This window comes from Puntigrus tetrazona, chromosome 12 (genome assembly GCF_018831695.1).
Source record: "Puntigrus tetrazona isolate hp1 chromosome 12, ASM1883169v1, whole genome shotgun sequence".
NCBI lineage: Eukaryota > Metazoa > Chordata > Actinopteri > Cypriniformes > Cyprinidae > Puntigrus > Puntigrus tetrazona.
This window is the reverse complement of record NC_056710.1, coordinates 13,174,720-13,190,506: the sequence shown is the minus strand read 5'-3', so window position 1 is coordinate 13,190,506 and position 15,787 is coordinate 13,174,720. Positions and strand designations below refer to the sequence as shown.

At 37.8% G+C, this 15,787-nt stretch overlaps 1 protein-coding gene across 1 annotated transcript in view; it reads left to right on the top strand.

The window, feature by feature from the left end:
* atrnl1b (attractin-like 1b) overlaps positions 1–15,787 on the top strand; it is an 83,276-nt gene that overhangs the window by 6,579 nt on the left and 60,910 nt on the right. The window contains exons 2-17 of the mRNA XM_043253691.1: positions 4,453–4,536; positions 4,809–4,922; positions 6,111–6,239; positions 6,484–6,692; positions 7,821–7,995; positions 8,387–8,474; positions 9,232–9,487; positions 10,418–10,601; positions 10,693–10,847; positions 11,040–11,124; positions 11,214–11,425; positions 12,759–12,877; positions 12,983–13,115; positions 13,968–14,155; positions 14,837–15,050; positions 15,157–15,345. Coding sequence (XP_043109626.1) covers positions 4,453–4,536; positions 4,809–4,922; positions 6,111–6,239; positions 6,484–6,692; positions 7,821–7,995; positions 8,387–8,474; positions 9,232–9,487; positions 10,418–10,601; positions 10,693–10,847; positions 11,040–11,124; positions 11,214–11,425; positions 12,759–12,877; positions 12,983–13,115; positions 13,968–14,155; positions 14,837–15,050; positions 15,157–15,345 — 2,534 coding nt within the window. The remainder of the gene's footprint in view (positions 1–4,452; positions 4,537–4,808; positions 4,923–6,110; positions 6,240–6,483; positions 6,693–7,820; positions 7,996–8,386; positions 8,475–9,231; positions 9,488–10,417; positions 10,602–10,692; positions 10,848–11,039; positions 11,125–11,213; positions 11,426–12,758; positions 12,878–12,982; positions 13,116–13,967; positions 14,156–14,836; positions 15,051–15,156; positions 15,346–15,787) is intronic.

Here is a 15,787-nt window from a genome sequence, read left to right as displayed (position 1 = left end):
AGGTGCCTTTTATTGATGGCATTTTGAATGCACAGAGATACTGAGGCCCATTGTTTTGCCATTCATCCACGACCATCACCTCATGTTGCAGCATGATAATGCACTGCCCCGTGTTGCAAGTATCTGTACACAATTCCTGGACCTGAACACTCGCTTCACATGTCACCCATTGACCATGTTTTGGATGGTCATGATTTGGCTGCCAATATCCAGGAACTTCTCACAACCGTTAAAAAAGGCTGGACTAATGTTCCACAGGCCACAACAACCTGATCAACTCTATTCGAATAAGATGTGTTGCACTGTGTGAGGCTAATGGTGGTCACATCAGATACTGTTTTTTTCATGTGGGGCAAAAACAAATTTGTTGCATTCATAATTTTGTTCGGTGTAGTTCTTCTTATCATTGGATCTGGTTCAGGTGGAACCTCATTTTCCTCAGCAGTAATTCACCGTGCCGTTTTGAGTCCTTCATTAGCTGTTTGTGAGTTATTGACTGACTGGTTATTATTAATGGTTACATATTAAGCCCAGCACACAACAGTTAAAAATGACAGTGTGAATGCTAAGCAGTACAAAATGTATAGGACTGAACCACATAAGATAACTAAAGAACTAAGAGAATCGAAGTCCAAGTATAAACACAACTTTAAATGATATATATATAAGATTGTAATTTCTAACATATGGCTTAGTTTCCATTCATTTTCCTATATAAGCTTTTTACACAGGCTTCTAGGTTCCAGTTCATATAGATTATCGTTCAGGATCCAGTTAATGTGCAAAATGTAGGCCAGAGAAGGTGAGTCCACTGGAGGCAACATATGAAATCTATTTAAAATCTCTCTTGCTTTGGACTAAGCATAGATCCAGTCCTTTGTAATACACAGAGCTCAGTCGGTTTGGATACGTTTCCTGTATCACACTTCACTCAAACCTCCTGGACAAAAACAAAGTGTCTGAATCCTATCAAATGGTGCTTCCATTCAGAAATCCCCTTTGTTAGTAAAAGTGTCGCAGTTTACATTTCACAGAGTCACTTTCTAAACAGATCTTCCTGTTGTACATTCAATCTTTCTCTCTCAGTGTCAGGTTAAATTCAAGTATTGTGAAGTAACCTTTAATTTTTATGATTTTATTTAGTTTGATGTTCATACAGTTCAGATGTTTATGTAAATCAAGTTGCTTGGATTAAAGGTGTACTATCCCTTTAAATGGCCGTACAGCGGATAGATGATATCATAACTTGCCAAATAAATGAACAAACCTGAATTGTTCAGCAGTCCTAACCTAGTGTCCTTGCCTCCACATCATACTGGCACTAAAAACAGCTTTCCTGTTACACAACAGCTTAACGAACAAGTGGTGGGCGGCAACAGGAAGGCAAGGGCTGTGAGGACAGGCACGTTCAGAAAGTGACGGACAGATATGAATGGACTCCTATTCACGTGGCAGGTAGCAGAGTTTGAGTTAGCTGACAAAGAGGCCATCTCTAATTGGACTTTGCAAATTGTTAGGCAAACATTTGGACATGGCTGACTGCAGTGCTGAGTTGCACCTTTTAGACCCCATTTACCTTCAGCACACAAGTCTTTGTTTTTTTTGTAATATCGTATTGGCTGTTCTGCAGATTTTTATGTAACTCCCTTCTCATCCCTTTCTGAATGCCTGAGGCCAGCCTTTGAGCGAGGCCGAGTGAACCTTGTCCAGTGGACGGCTTCAAAGCCGTTGGGATAGGCATTAATCCTGGCTGTTGGTGGATATATTTGCTGTGTTACTGGGCTATAAAAGATTCATGAAAACCTGGTGAATATTTTAACTGTTGACTCACCTACTGTTCCCTCTCTACTGGGCCGATGAGTGTGTGTGCCCGCACAAAGAAACATCGCTCTCGCCAACATTCAGCCTGAGGGATGTCCTCCCCGGCACAGGAAGTGGTGCACCGTGATTACTGTTTTTAACTGCTCTTAAAATCTCAGTGTCTGATTATAGACATACAGAACACAGAGTGGAGAAATAGCTTGTTAATAGGCTACGATTTAACCTACAAAAAGAATGCCAGGGCCAGGTTTTCAGCATTCGCATTAGGTTTGATGTACGTCAGAAATTTAGTTTTGAAGAGAGTCTTCAATTTTAAGTGAGGAATGATTCACAGAGTGAGATTAATGATTACAAGAGAAATACAGGCTGTTATCGCAGGCTGTTTTCACTTTGATGTGCGATGGACACTTATTAGAACTTGGATAAGTTCTGGACATTCTGGACAATATTAGTGTTTTCATAAATTTGCGATGGTGTTGCCATTGATGAAGGACTATACAATCAAAGTAATAAATTCATTTATAATTTTTTTCTGAAGCTAAAAAAATACGGCTAAATGTGTTCATGTATAAAAGGAAAAGAAAAGATAAAAGTCTGGTTGTGATCTATACGCTACTGTTCAATAGTTTAGTTTTTGTTATTCCTTTTTTTGTTACCTAGGAATTGTGTTCAGCAAGCATGTATTAAATTGATTGGAAAACGACCGTAAAGGCTCAAAAAAATATTTAGATTTTCAAATGAAAGCTGTTCTTTTGAACTTTCTATTTAAAGATAGAACTTTCTATTTTAAATGTAAAATCTTCACAATGTCCCAAAAATATTAATCATTTGCTTTCAACATTGATATTAATGTTTCTGGAGTACCAGATTTTTGATTTTCTGAAGGATCATGTTCTGAACAACACTGAAACTAAATAAATTAGATTTTAAAATATTAAAATTAAAATAGGATAGTTATTTTAATTGTAATAATATTTTACTGTATCTTTAATCATAACAATGAACAATTTATTCAATTTATATAAAGTGATTCTGATATCTTTGCCTGTGTTAACTTGATTTACATATCCAAATGAAGGCAAAAATGGTTTATAGAACCCTTGTATTAATCATAATTCTGATGTGATGTGATTTAAAACCTTGTTTGGAATATTCACTGTAATGGAAAATTTGCTTACAGGGCAAAAAATAGCTTTACAGACTATGAGCCAAGGTAAATGAGAAAATGTACCAGTCAGCTAGATTGCTGATGTGACACAGGAATTTAAGAAAAGTCTAGGAAGAAACACATTTATAGGACGAGAAAGAGACAGATTTAATTTCACACATTAAAAGACATGAACAGATAAATAAACAGACAAGCAATAGAACAGTAAGACTCAAGGACATTCTCTTGTGCGCTGTTGTCAGAAACATGAATGAGAATTAATGAGCTGATTCAATTACTGTGCTGAATTACAAAAAAGCAACATGATGAATGGCAAAAGCAAGCATCTCCTGTTTTTCCAAAAGACAATAGCAGTTAATGAATGTCTGAGTCTTTTTCATTCTATTCTGATTACCATTTTTATTTGGCACAAAAAATGCAAAGTTTACCATCTTAGTGGTCAATGAGTTTCTTTATCAAAACGCATTAGGAGAAATTTGCATCACACCACTTGCTGACCTATAGATCCTTTACAGCGAATGGGTGCCGTCAAAAGGAGTCCTGACAGCTAATAAAACATTACAGTAATCCTCACTCTAGTCCATCATTTAATGTCTTGCAAAGAAAAAATAAAAATAAATTTAAATATGCGTATTTACGTAACAAGATATTCATTGATTTTGACGGCACCCATTCACTGCAGAGGATCCATTGGCGAGCTATTGATGTAATGCTAAATTTCTCCAAATCTGTTCTAAAGAAGAAACAAACCAATCTACTTCTTGGATAGCCATATATTGTGAATATTGATGTGTTGGTTTCCTCTGATCCTCTCTAGGATGCTTTTGCATCACCAGCTCAGTTCTTCTTTTTATTTTCATCAAGAACAGCGGGACAGAAGGTCTCAGCAATGTCACTTAGATTGATTTCCTTGTAGAATACGCCCTGAGGAGTCTTTGACTATGCAAGCAGCAATAACATGTTCAATTAAAAGTGTGTCTGTGGAATATTGAGGTCGTTGTTTATAAGGATGCATCCCTTCAAGTCGGCATCTACAAACAATAGGGCTTGTCTGGGCAAACAATGCCATCATCTTGGTGTGGTTAATGTGGCCGGGCGACGCAGACAGTCCCTGAGTGTTTCGTGATGATGCAATACGGATCTAAGCGCTATCCCTTCATGGGCCCGATGGCTCTGTTGCAGTCCGGAAGGAGAGAAAACTGATTGGTTAGGCCTGTGTCATGAGCGCATTTGGAGCAGTGAATCATTGTGGATCTGCTCCCACACAAGCCTGTGTCCATATGGCCATAAGTAACCACAGAAACCAGTTCCTTCATTGTGCCTACTCGTAATGAAACAGCACTTCTCTGCAACGCCTCTTGAAGTTTTTTTTTTTTTTATTTATGCATAGCATTTTTTTTGCTTGTCCCTCGGGCTATGCATGCTGTGGTCCTCTGAACGGCGACTCTTATCTTATTTTTCAGATTGACTGAGCCGTCTGGGTACCTAACAGATGGCCCCATCAATTACAAGTACAAAACCAAGTGCACCTGGCTGATTGAGGGCTAGTAAGTGCTATTCCGTCCTCTTTTCTCTTTCTCATCAAAGTTTTGTTGTGCCCACACTTCTCTCTTGCATAACCCCTATTTAAATGCATTTCAGCAGCCCTTACAAGGGTGTTTTCTCCTGTGTTGGGTTACCAGAAAAGGCTTGGAGGAGCACATTCCTCCTTGCACCCTTCAGACTTGGCAGAAATGATTCTGCTGTAATATGTTCTCATAATGGATTACGCAGCCAGCAACACATTCTTAAGCATTATGTCATCACCTTTGTTTTGCAGCCCAAACGCAGTCCTGAGGTTACGGTTTAACCATTTTGCGACCGAATGTAGCTGGGACCACATGTATGTCTATGATGGAGATTCGATTTATGCTCCCTTAGTAGCTGTCTTCAGGTAAGTGTGCAAGCCGTCTCTTAGCATTGAAGTAGTACTGTTAGGATTTATTAAGGATGAAGAGAAGTGAAGATTAATAATATTTTTGTACCTGACTTTATTGAATATGCATTTGTAGGAGTTTCAGATTCCCTTTCAGATGCAAAGTTTATGGCAGGAGTGTATTAAAATGAATAAATGCTTGCATTTGCACCATTTAACGGCCAAAAAAAGCATGTCTTAATGCAGGGAGTAATAGTTTAGTAAATTTGGCCCCAAGTGTGATTAAAAAAAATAAAATAAAACATGTTTCTGAAAATGATCAAAAGTCACGGTAAAGACATTTATAGTGTTACAAAATATTTCTGATTTAATAAATGCTTTTCTGATCATCATAGAAAACTGAGGGGAAAAAACAGTTTCCATAAAATATTAAACAGCACAACTTTTGATTGATTGATGATGATGATACAAAAATGGTAATTGGGTACCAAATATTAGCATATTAGAATGATTTCAGATGGCTCTAAATCATTCAAAGGGGCAATTAATCATTTAAAACCCCCTTATATTATTTTGTGTGCTTAAGAGGTGATCTTTTTTTTCTACATGTTATCTTAACAGTTTTTGCATTGTTTTATTTTTAGTTGTAGTATAACCTTATAATAGTATGCATATTTTTACTTTATTTAAAGAAGAAACCTTTTTGATGTATAGTTCACATCTGAGGCTTAATATTGTAGAGAAGTGATATTTTTAGATGAAAATAAACAAGCTGAAAAACATATGGCATGCGGTTGCTTCAAGCAATAGTATAAACATAATTCGATGTAAATTGTGATGATTGTAATTAATAATCACAATTATAATTTCAAGGGAATAATCGACATTTGTCATTTCATAATCGTGGCAAAAGTCCCCTTTTTTAGAAAATCCTTCCAGTCTCAAAGAGAATCAGTTTTAGTATTAGTATCATAAATGTGTTGTTTGAGCGCAGTATTGATTTGCTGAAGTACAATTTTTAGAAAATGAGAGAAAAGTACAGAAATAGGGAGCAAAGCGCAGAGAAGTAAGCAAGAGCGTCTGAACCGTAGCGTAGGAAAATTTCACTTTACTGCATGACAAATGGAATTAGCTACTGCTGTTATGGAAAAAAGAGAGACCAATTCCTAACCAACCTTTTTTTTTTTTTCTGTAATTGTCCCACAGTGGTCTCATTGTCCCCGAAGTGAAAGGGAACGAGACTGTCCCTGAAGTAGAGACCAACTCAGGCTACGCACTCCTGCACTTTTTTAGCGACGCTGCCTACAACCTGACGGGATTTGAAATCTTCTACTCGTGAGTCAATGACACTTGCCATCAGCACTAGTTTTATTGCAAAAGGCCTGCAGATTCGACCAGTTGTTAATACGGCATGTAATCGCAAAGAGGTCTTCCTTTATCTCCTCTGTGCATGTTTTACTCTCGGTGTAATCTCAGGATTAGTCCTGTTCATTATACCCTCACCTATTTCAGGCTTCTCTGCAGAAAGTTCCTCTTGTTTGCTTTTTACAACCTTTTTTCTTCATCTCTCCCTCGACAGAATCAACTCATGTCCGAATAACTGCTCTGGCCACGGGAAGTGCACCTCGGGGAACTCGATAGCCAGCCGTGTGTATTGTGAATGCGATAAGTACTGGAAGGGTGAGGCTTGTGACATCCCGTACTGCAGGAACAACTGTGGCAGCCCCGACCACGGCTATTGCGACCTCACCGGGGAAAAGCTGTGCGTGTGCAATGACAGCTGGCAAGGTACTACTCACTTCCGCTCTCATTTCCTCCCTTTTCCTGTTTGTTACAGGATGCTGAGAAAGTGCATTGCGTTTCAGGTAGGTTTGTTGTCATGTGGGTTGCCTCCCTCTGGTGTTGATTCTCTGATAGTGCATCTTTCACCTCTGCATCACTGCAGCAATCTCTTCAGACACCGCCACAGTGGCACAAGGTGTCAAAGCACAGTTTAACCTGATGGAGGATTGACATCAGCGTGTCTTAAGGTTCATTTAATGAGCCGTTCTGGCCAGCTTCTCATTAAGCCTCGTGTGGGGAAAAAAAAGGAAATGGCAAGTTAGAGAAAGTGTGAGTGATTACAGTAATGACAGTAAGAAGCTGTCAGAAACACCTCGTTTAAGTGATCTGTTCATAAATAGCAAATATAATGAGACTGATATTATATTAGATCAGGGATTCAAGAGTTTCACATTGTTGGTCAAAAGTTTGAAGTAATTGCTTAGCATCAGAATTTAGATAAAGATTCATGATTACAGAAGCCGGAAACACAGTAATACTGTGAACATATTAGTATGATTTTTTAATGTTTAATGTAACGCTAACTTAATGTTTTCAAAAAATTCAACCATGGCATCACAGGAGAATTTTATATCCAATAGAAAACAGTTACTTTGATTTGTAATATATTACACAATATTATGTCTTGTACTACGTTTACGTGCAAATAAATGCAGCCTTGGTGAAAATCTTTCAAAAAGCAAAAAAAATAAATAAAATTATTTATTCCAATCTTTTAGCTTCAAGTTTATTTTAATTTATGGATTTGCAACTTTTTCATAAACTGATGACGTTTATAGAATTTAAACAATTTCACAAAAAAGAGAAAGCATTTGAAATGTTAAAAAGGTTATCAGTTTGAAAGTGAAAAACATTACATTAGCATTAGCGGTGTACTATGTGATGTAAAATACAATTATTACTATAATCAAATATTGTGTTGTTAAATTATTAAAGTGTTAGCTTAAAAATTTTAGAGGTACATTAAGTAAATGTTTAATGTCAAATATAAACTCTCTTTCTCCCTCTGCCAGTTTAATTCAATATGTACTTTATAGGTATGACGATTATTACAGTGTATTCTCTCTCTCTCAGGTCCAGACTGCTCACTAACAGTGCCCTCCACTGAGTCTTACTGGATCATGCCTACAGTGAAGCCTTTTGGAGCATCGCTGGGAAGAGCATCTCATAAAGCAGTGGTGCAGGAAAAAGTCATGTGGGTTGTTGGTGGCTACATCTTTAACTACAGCAACTTTCAGATGGTTCTAAAGTAAGTGATAATTCAGACGGAGAGCTGTGTGCATCATAACCAAAAGGCTTATGTGCATATGTGACAGTAATACAAAATAAAACTGTAGAACAGCATGAATAATACTAATAATAAATCAGCGTGAGCTACGGTAGGAGTTTGATTAATTTGATAGTTTAAGGGGGAGAAACTGTGAGTCTAAATGTTCTCAGAGGGAGCTCTTTGTAGAAGAAGCAGTCCTGACATTGTGGATCTGACATTTCAGTCAAAACTCAAACTCTCTGAGACAGTACTAATTACTGGAATATTGGATCATTTGTGTAATTCTGAAGCTATCTCGCTCTGTACAATGTTTTTTCACTTTGGTTATGCAAATAAACTTTAAGTCAACTTTTTTTTTTTTTCTCTGCAGTTATAATCTGGAAAGTGGCATCTGGAACACTGTGCCCATCAGTAGCGGACCCCTGCCGAGATACGGACACTCCTTGGCACTATATCGGGTAACAACACAGTGGCAAAATGTAGCAAAAACATTAGAAAGAATATTTTTTTTATTTGTCTTTAAGCTGAATAACTGTAATCAGTGTCTGAATGAGTGAACAAGGCTGTTAGCTGATTACATGTTCTAGGTTTTGTTCTGTATATGCCCCTTTGATTTATCGGAGCAAGAGTTATTCTCGTCTTCTCTCTGCAATGATTAAAGTAAAACAACTTTCTCCACAGTTCACCACAGGCGTAATCATCTGTAGAGATGTTTTAACTGACCTGGAGTTTATGGTCTTTGCATTTAACGTTTCTACAAATACTTCAATAAGTAAATGCAACCTTTCTGGATTTTCTATATTAAATACACTACCATTCAAAATGTTTTCTAAATACTTAATAGTATACATTTATACTTTTATTTATACTTGCATACTTTTATTCACAAGGATGCATTAAACTGATCAAAAATAACAGTGAACACATTCATAACGTGTGTGTGGTTGATTGCATTGCATCATTATCTTGCCGTGTCTGTGTTCTTTAATGTGTGTACTGCCAATAGATCAACTGCAAAACTTTCCACTTCCATCTGTGCTTTTGTTATTGCACGTTTTATGCTAATTTGCCTTGTTGATTAAATCTGGCCCTCATTCACACGTGCTGACGTGTTTTGGGCAGACCTCAGTTTGAAATATTGTTTAGTAGATCACTAAGAAACCCTCTAGTAACATGTTATTATTAGTAAATGTTATTAATATTTGTTTCTTTCAGAATGACATCTACATGTATGGAGGCAAGTTGGAGATGGGTGCCAGTAATGTTACAGATGAACTGTGGGTGTTTAACATACCCAAAATGACGTGGTCGCAGAAGTCTCCCAGTGTGCCAGCCCATGGCCAGGTCTACGCCGTGGAAGGCCACTCCGCCCATATAGTAGACCTGGATAATGGTGATGTGGTGATGGTTGTGATCTTCGGCTACTCTTCCATCTACAGCTACATCAGCAATGTTCAGGAGTACAATATCAGTGAGTGACCGAGTTGTCTCTTTGATTATAAGTTCTGCAAATACTTAAAAGCAAAATGTTGTATTAGTTTTAGAATTTTTAAATGTTTCCATTTCTATTTTGACAAAATTGGTTTTGTGCTGTCAAAGGATTAATTTCCTCAAAAATAAATGTAAATGTTTTGTTTCCATAATTTATTTGCATGTATGTATAAAGTGTATAAAGACACTTAACTTGTATTGTGAAAAATGTACGTATATATATATATATATATAAGCGTGTATGTGTGTGCATACATATGCATATATTAAATAAATATACACAGCATACACACATTATGTGAACAAAAACCTAGTTTGGATGCAGTTACTCATTTGACAGCACTACTAAATTTCATTTTAATAATTAAATCATTAATAAATAAAAAATGTTAATAGTTTAATTTAACAATAACAACAGTGGTTGCACATATTGTTGTTGTTTAAAGACAATATAGGCAATATGGGCAACTTTTGAGAGCAGCTGTAAAACAAGCAGATCTGCAGCAGTTGAAACGGATTTTATTTTTAATTTTAACCCAGTGCTCCAGTAGATGGAGCTGTGGTTCTTTGAAAAGAGCAGTGAAAAGATATTATATCCAGACGATCTGTGTCTCTCAGGCTGAAGCTTTTGGATAATCTGTACCTTTTTTTAATCCTGTTAAACTACTGGATCACTGCATAATCTTTATGTTCTCAAGTGATCTTACAAGAGTTGTGAACTCATACCACAAACCAGATCTCACTGAAATGAGGTAACTCATTGTTATTCCACTCATTATGCTGAAACATCAAGTCAGATTCTCACAGACTTGTTATTGAAAGGCAAAGCAGGTTTTATAATACGGGAAATTATTAAACTTAAAGGTGTAATATTTCATTTTAAAGTAAATGATTTTGTTTCCGTGCACAGGGACAAACACATGGCTGGTGCCAGAGACCAGAGGAGCAATCGCTCAGGGTGGGTACGGCCACAGCAGCGTCTATGACAGTGGCAGCAAGAGCGTGTATGTCCATGGGGGCTACAAATCTCTTCCTGCAAACAAATACGGCCTGGTGGATGATCTTTACCGCTATGAGGTTCAGAGCCGTACATGGTAAGAGCACAGAGATGTGTTCAAGATGAAAATATATATACATATATATTAAAGGAACAGTTATTTTAAAATTTGATGTTGTGTGTTGCAGGACGATTCTTAGAGAAAGCGGTTACCCACGTTACCTGCATTCGTCTGTGCTTCTGGGAGGAACTCTGCTCATCTTTGGAGGAAATACCCATAACGACACCTCTCTTAGCAATGGGGCCAAGTGCTTCTCTGCTGACTTCCTCGCTTATGATATTGGTTTGTGGTGCTACGTTACTGCATGTTTTATTATTAGGGGATTAGTGAAACTGTTATGCAAAAAAATGTGAAAATTGTTTTATTTTACCTGTGCAAATAATTCTAAATTCTAAATTATTTACAGTGAAATTGCTGAAACGGTACACAAGAAAAAAATATTTCAATAATTTGTTCAAATGTGTTTTCTTGTAGCTTGTGTCGAGTGGAAGGTCCTTCCCAAACCAAACTTGCACAGAGATGTGAATCGCTTTGGACACACAGCGGTAACCAGTAATGGGTGAGAAATCTAAATGAGCACACGCACACATGCATGCATACTCACAAAATGTTGTTGCATACTTAAAAGCCTTAATCTTCTCCTTCTAGGTCCATGTATGTGTTTGGGGGTTTCTCCAGCGTCCTTCTGAATGATGTACTAATCTACAGGCCACCCAGCTGTGAGGCCTTCCTTGGGCAGGAGCGCTGCGAAGCCGCAGGCCCTGGTGTGCGCTGCGTTTGGAAAGGGGGCCGCTGCATGTCCTGGGAGCCCAGCTTCACTAACAGTGCTACACCTGCTCCTTTCTGCCCTGCCAAAGCTGGTAGGTATCTGGAAGAGGCTTAGAGACTCCCCTGCCACCCTCAGCTAAAACGTTTTCCACCGTGCCCGAGCCAAGAAATCAGCCCTTCTTGTGTGTGCTGATCTAAGCCCTCGGGTTTGTCTGCTACATTGTGCACTGGCTGTGTTAATGAGAGAGTAATGGAGGGGGCACAAGCTGTCTGCAGCAGACACAGAGGAGTGTTTCCCACAGCCCTCCTTTGCTCCGCAGGACTGCCAGGCTGTTTGATCTTTTGCCACCTGTCAGAACACAACCAATCACACAAAACCAGCCAAAATGTAGTCTTTGAAAGCGAGTGTGTGGACCTCCAGCCAGTGCAATATTTGGCTTCATTTCATTTGATTTGAAATTCAAACCTGAGGTCTGGAGAGGTGCATGCTGGGATAATCCCTGGCAGCACTGGCCTTGTTTATTGTGTGTGAGTGTTTCTGTTTTCTGCATCGCTGTTTGCCGCTGTTAAATCTCGAGTGCAACAGCAATTAAAACAAAAGAACGTGTAGTCTGAATGAAAGAAAAAAGGCTGCGTACTCTGAAATAATGCCAAACACATACAACACGACTATTGTAGCCAATAACAAATTGCTCTAATGATCCAGTTAATTTGGTTATGCCTGGTTGAATAAAGTCCAAATTATGGAAGGACTATGTTCAGTTTGGTGAAACATTAATTGAACAGTCCTTACTGTATTCTATATATTTATTTGTGTTTGGTATTTTTTTTATTATTTTCACTTGTAAATATGTGAATACCTTTTTAAATATTAATATAAAACAAACTATTGCTTTTTTATATAATATGGTTAACAAAAACACAATACATAGGTCAAACGTGACTGTAAAGACTTATATTGTCACAAAACAATATATTGTTCTTTTTCAATATATATTGTTCTTTTGAACTTTTTTGAAATGTTGCAGCGTTGTGTGATTTAAAGAGAGCTTTTTAAGACTAGGGTTGGAGAAACAAATGTAGTGAAGTAAGGACATGGAGGCACTCATTGTTATTGAATAAAGGATTGTCAAAAGAAAGACACACAGAACAGAGCGCTCTTTGATTCTCTGCATAAGTCACACTGTTTGAAGTCTAGCGATTAGAATTAAATGGGGAATAGTAGGTGTTTGAAGTGCTAAATGTTTCTCTTCTATTTTGGTTAAAGGTCTGATATGAGAGTTAGATGTGAAAGAGCTTAGATGTCTCTCTAGATTAATCTATGACTCGCAACTGTTGGATATTAATACTTAGGACTGCCATTTGTTTTTGCACTAGAATTTTTTGCTCTTCATCTCTGCCATCTCTACTCTGTCTGTGCTCTAGCCACGGTGGATGAGAGATGTTACCGCTTCTCAGACTGCACCAGCTGTACCGCCAACACTAATGGATGTCAGTGGTGTGACAGCAAGAAATGCATCTCAGCTCTCAGTAACTGCACTTCTGTAAGTTGGCCTGCAGAGGGCACCGATGTTACACGAAACAGCATGCCCTAGTATTTCCATGTTTGTTGATACCTCTTTTGACTTTTTTTTTTTTTTCTTTACTAGACTGTGAAGGATTTCACCAAATGTCCAATCAGAAATGAGCAGATTTGCAGTAAGATGGCCAACTGCAAGAGCTGCTCCCTCAATCTCAGCTGCCAATGGGATCCTCAACAGCAGGAATGCCACACCCTTCCTGGTAAGAATGGCAGAGGATGATAAAGAGAGAGATTTTATTTTGTGAACAGAGATATTTTTGGCCGTTCACGGGCTTGTCAAGCTACTTTAACACGGAATGAACTTTGAATTGTTGCTTCTGGCCAGAATTCCAGTTCATAATAACTCTTCCTCCAACTGTTACCGTTGTGGAAACTATTCCTATAATATGCTACTAAGTGCTAAATGAATGATGTGATCTAAAAATATGTAGCCCGCACATATTTGATAAAATAGTGCTTTTTAAGTAGTTTGAATACACTCCGAATGCATCTGCCATCCTAGATTAGTTTTAATCAGTGAAGTTGCCGCAGTTCATTTTGGGTTTGTATGTTAGCCAAAAGACGTTATCTTGAATTTTGCTACAGCCTTTGTGACAGGAGCATGCCTATGTTACTTTAAATTATTGTCTAGACAGGAAGGTCACTAGTTTTTTGGAACAGAGCCCACGTTCAGCAGATTCTGCCACTATCTCTGGTTCGTAATTTGCCTATCGACCTTATTGAATTTGTGTTGTACGTGAATTTGTGATCTTTGCTCTTTGTAAATTTTGATCTAAGAAACATGTGATTCACAACACCTTTTGTCTTATATAAATTGTAAATTTGCTAAATGATTCAGTCTGATTGTGCGTGGCGTTTTATAATTTCTATAACCGGCCACTTTGCTGTCTGCCTTTTTAGAGCTTCACTTGGTTCTGAAGAGTAATTTTCATTATGTTAAGAGCTCTCCTGCTGTCTCTGAAGAACAGAGATCAAACGAGGAATGGGGAAAAAAAATGTGAGGCTTGAGTTAAAAGCTCCTAATTCATCTGCATCTCATGACCTTTCTGTAGCCCAGCTGTGTGGAGACGGCTGGAGCAATGTTGGGGAGGCCTGCCTGCAGATCAACTCCAGCAGAGAGAGCTATGACAATGCTCAGCATTACTGCAAGAACCTGGAGGGAAACATTGCCTCCCTTACCACAGCTAAGCAGGTGGACTTTGTGTTGGAGGAACTGCAGAAGTACCAGCAGAAGGGGAAGGTTTGTGTGTGCTCATATTTGCACGGCCAGAATTATTTTCCATATTTTAGAATAGTAGAAATATCATTACAACTTATCCACAAACTCTATAATTATGTTTCGACCAAAAATGTCACGCAAAATAAGTTCTTATATTTTAGCTTCTTCAAAGTAGCTAACCTGTGCCTAGATTACAGCCTTGCACTCTCTGGTCATAATTATATTATATATATATATATATATATATGTCATATATATATATATATATGTATATATGTATTATATAAACACATTTATTTTGGATGTATATATATGTATGTGTGTGTGTGTGTGTGTGTGTACTTTTTAAATATATTTACTTATAAATGTACACAGTTTACATTTATTATGTAAAAACAAACTTATTGTGGGTGGTATATAAGCTTCTTAATATTTTTTGTGGAAACTGATTTGTTTTAAATAATTCTTTGAATAGAGGTTGAAAAAAACATCATTTAATGTCAGTACAAATCATTTGTAACATTACAGACGTCCCTTTTACGTTTGATTAATTTTACAGTATCCATGCTCAATAAATACATTTATTTCCTCAGAAAAATTGAATGGCAGTGTGTACATTCTAATAATAGTGATTGACGCACACTCTGTCCAGAATTTTAGTTCCTAATTTTGTTTGTGTGACTCATTGCGTTTGTCCTGCAGAAACTATCCCCATGGGTTGGCCTGAGGAAGATTAACGTGTCATACTGGGGCTGGGAGGACATGTCTCCGTTCACTAACACCTCTCTGCAGTGGCTGCCTGGTGAGCCCAATGACTCAGGCTTCTGTGCTTACCTGGAGAGAGCTCAGGTCTCTGGCCTCAGGGCCAATCCCTGCACTGCCAACACAGATGGCCTCATCTGTGAGAAACCAGTCGGTGAGTCTCTGTTCCCCAGTTATTCTTAGTAAAGGCTGGAAATAAGCCAATAAGATGCATATACATTCCCTTTTCAGTAACCTCATACATATTTGCTCCCTTGCAGTGAGCCCAAACCAGAACGCCCGCCCGTGCAAGACGCCCTGCTCTCTGCGCACCTCCTGTGAGAACTGCACCAGTCAGGCCATGGAGTGCATGTGGTGTGGAAGCACCAAACGCTGCGTGGACTCTAATGCCTACGTCATCTCCTTTCCCTACGGCCAGTGTCTGGAGTGGCAGACAGGAGACTGCATGTGTGAGTGTTCTCATTTACATATAGTGGCCATTACTTATAATCTGCCCCAGAGAAAATATTTGGTCTTTTTTTTTTTTTTTTTTTTTACATATTCAGTACTGATTTTTAGGGGGAAAATTAACTGAATGCATAACACAGTAAAATATGTTAAAGATGCAGTGAGTACCTCATTATAATTGGTAGACGTATTTATAAAAAGTTTGTGGAGAACTTTGTTCATTCAGATCAGATCATTGTTTTTTTTTTTTTACAAAATTAATGCATTTATTCAGGAATGATGCATAAGCAAAAAGTGACAGCTAAGATATTTATAATGTTGCAAAAGATTTCCATTTCAAATAAAAGCCATTCTTTTAAACATATTAGACCAAACAGCAGTTTTCATAAATAAGACATGTTTTCTTGAACACCAAATAAATAATCGTGTGACAATGAAGACTAG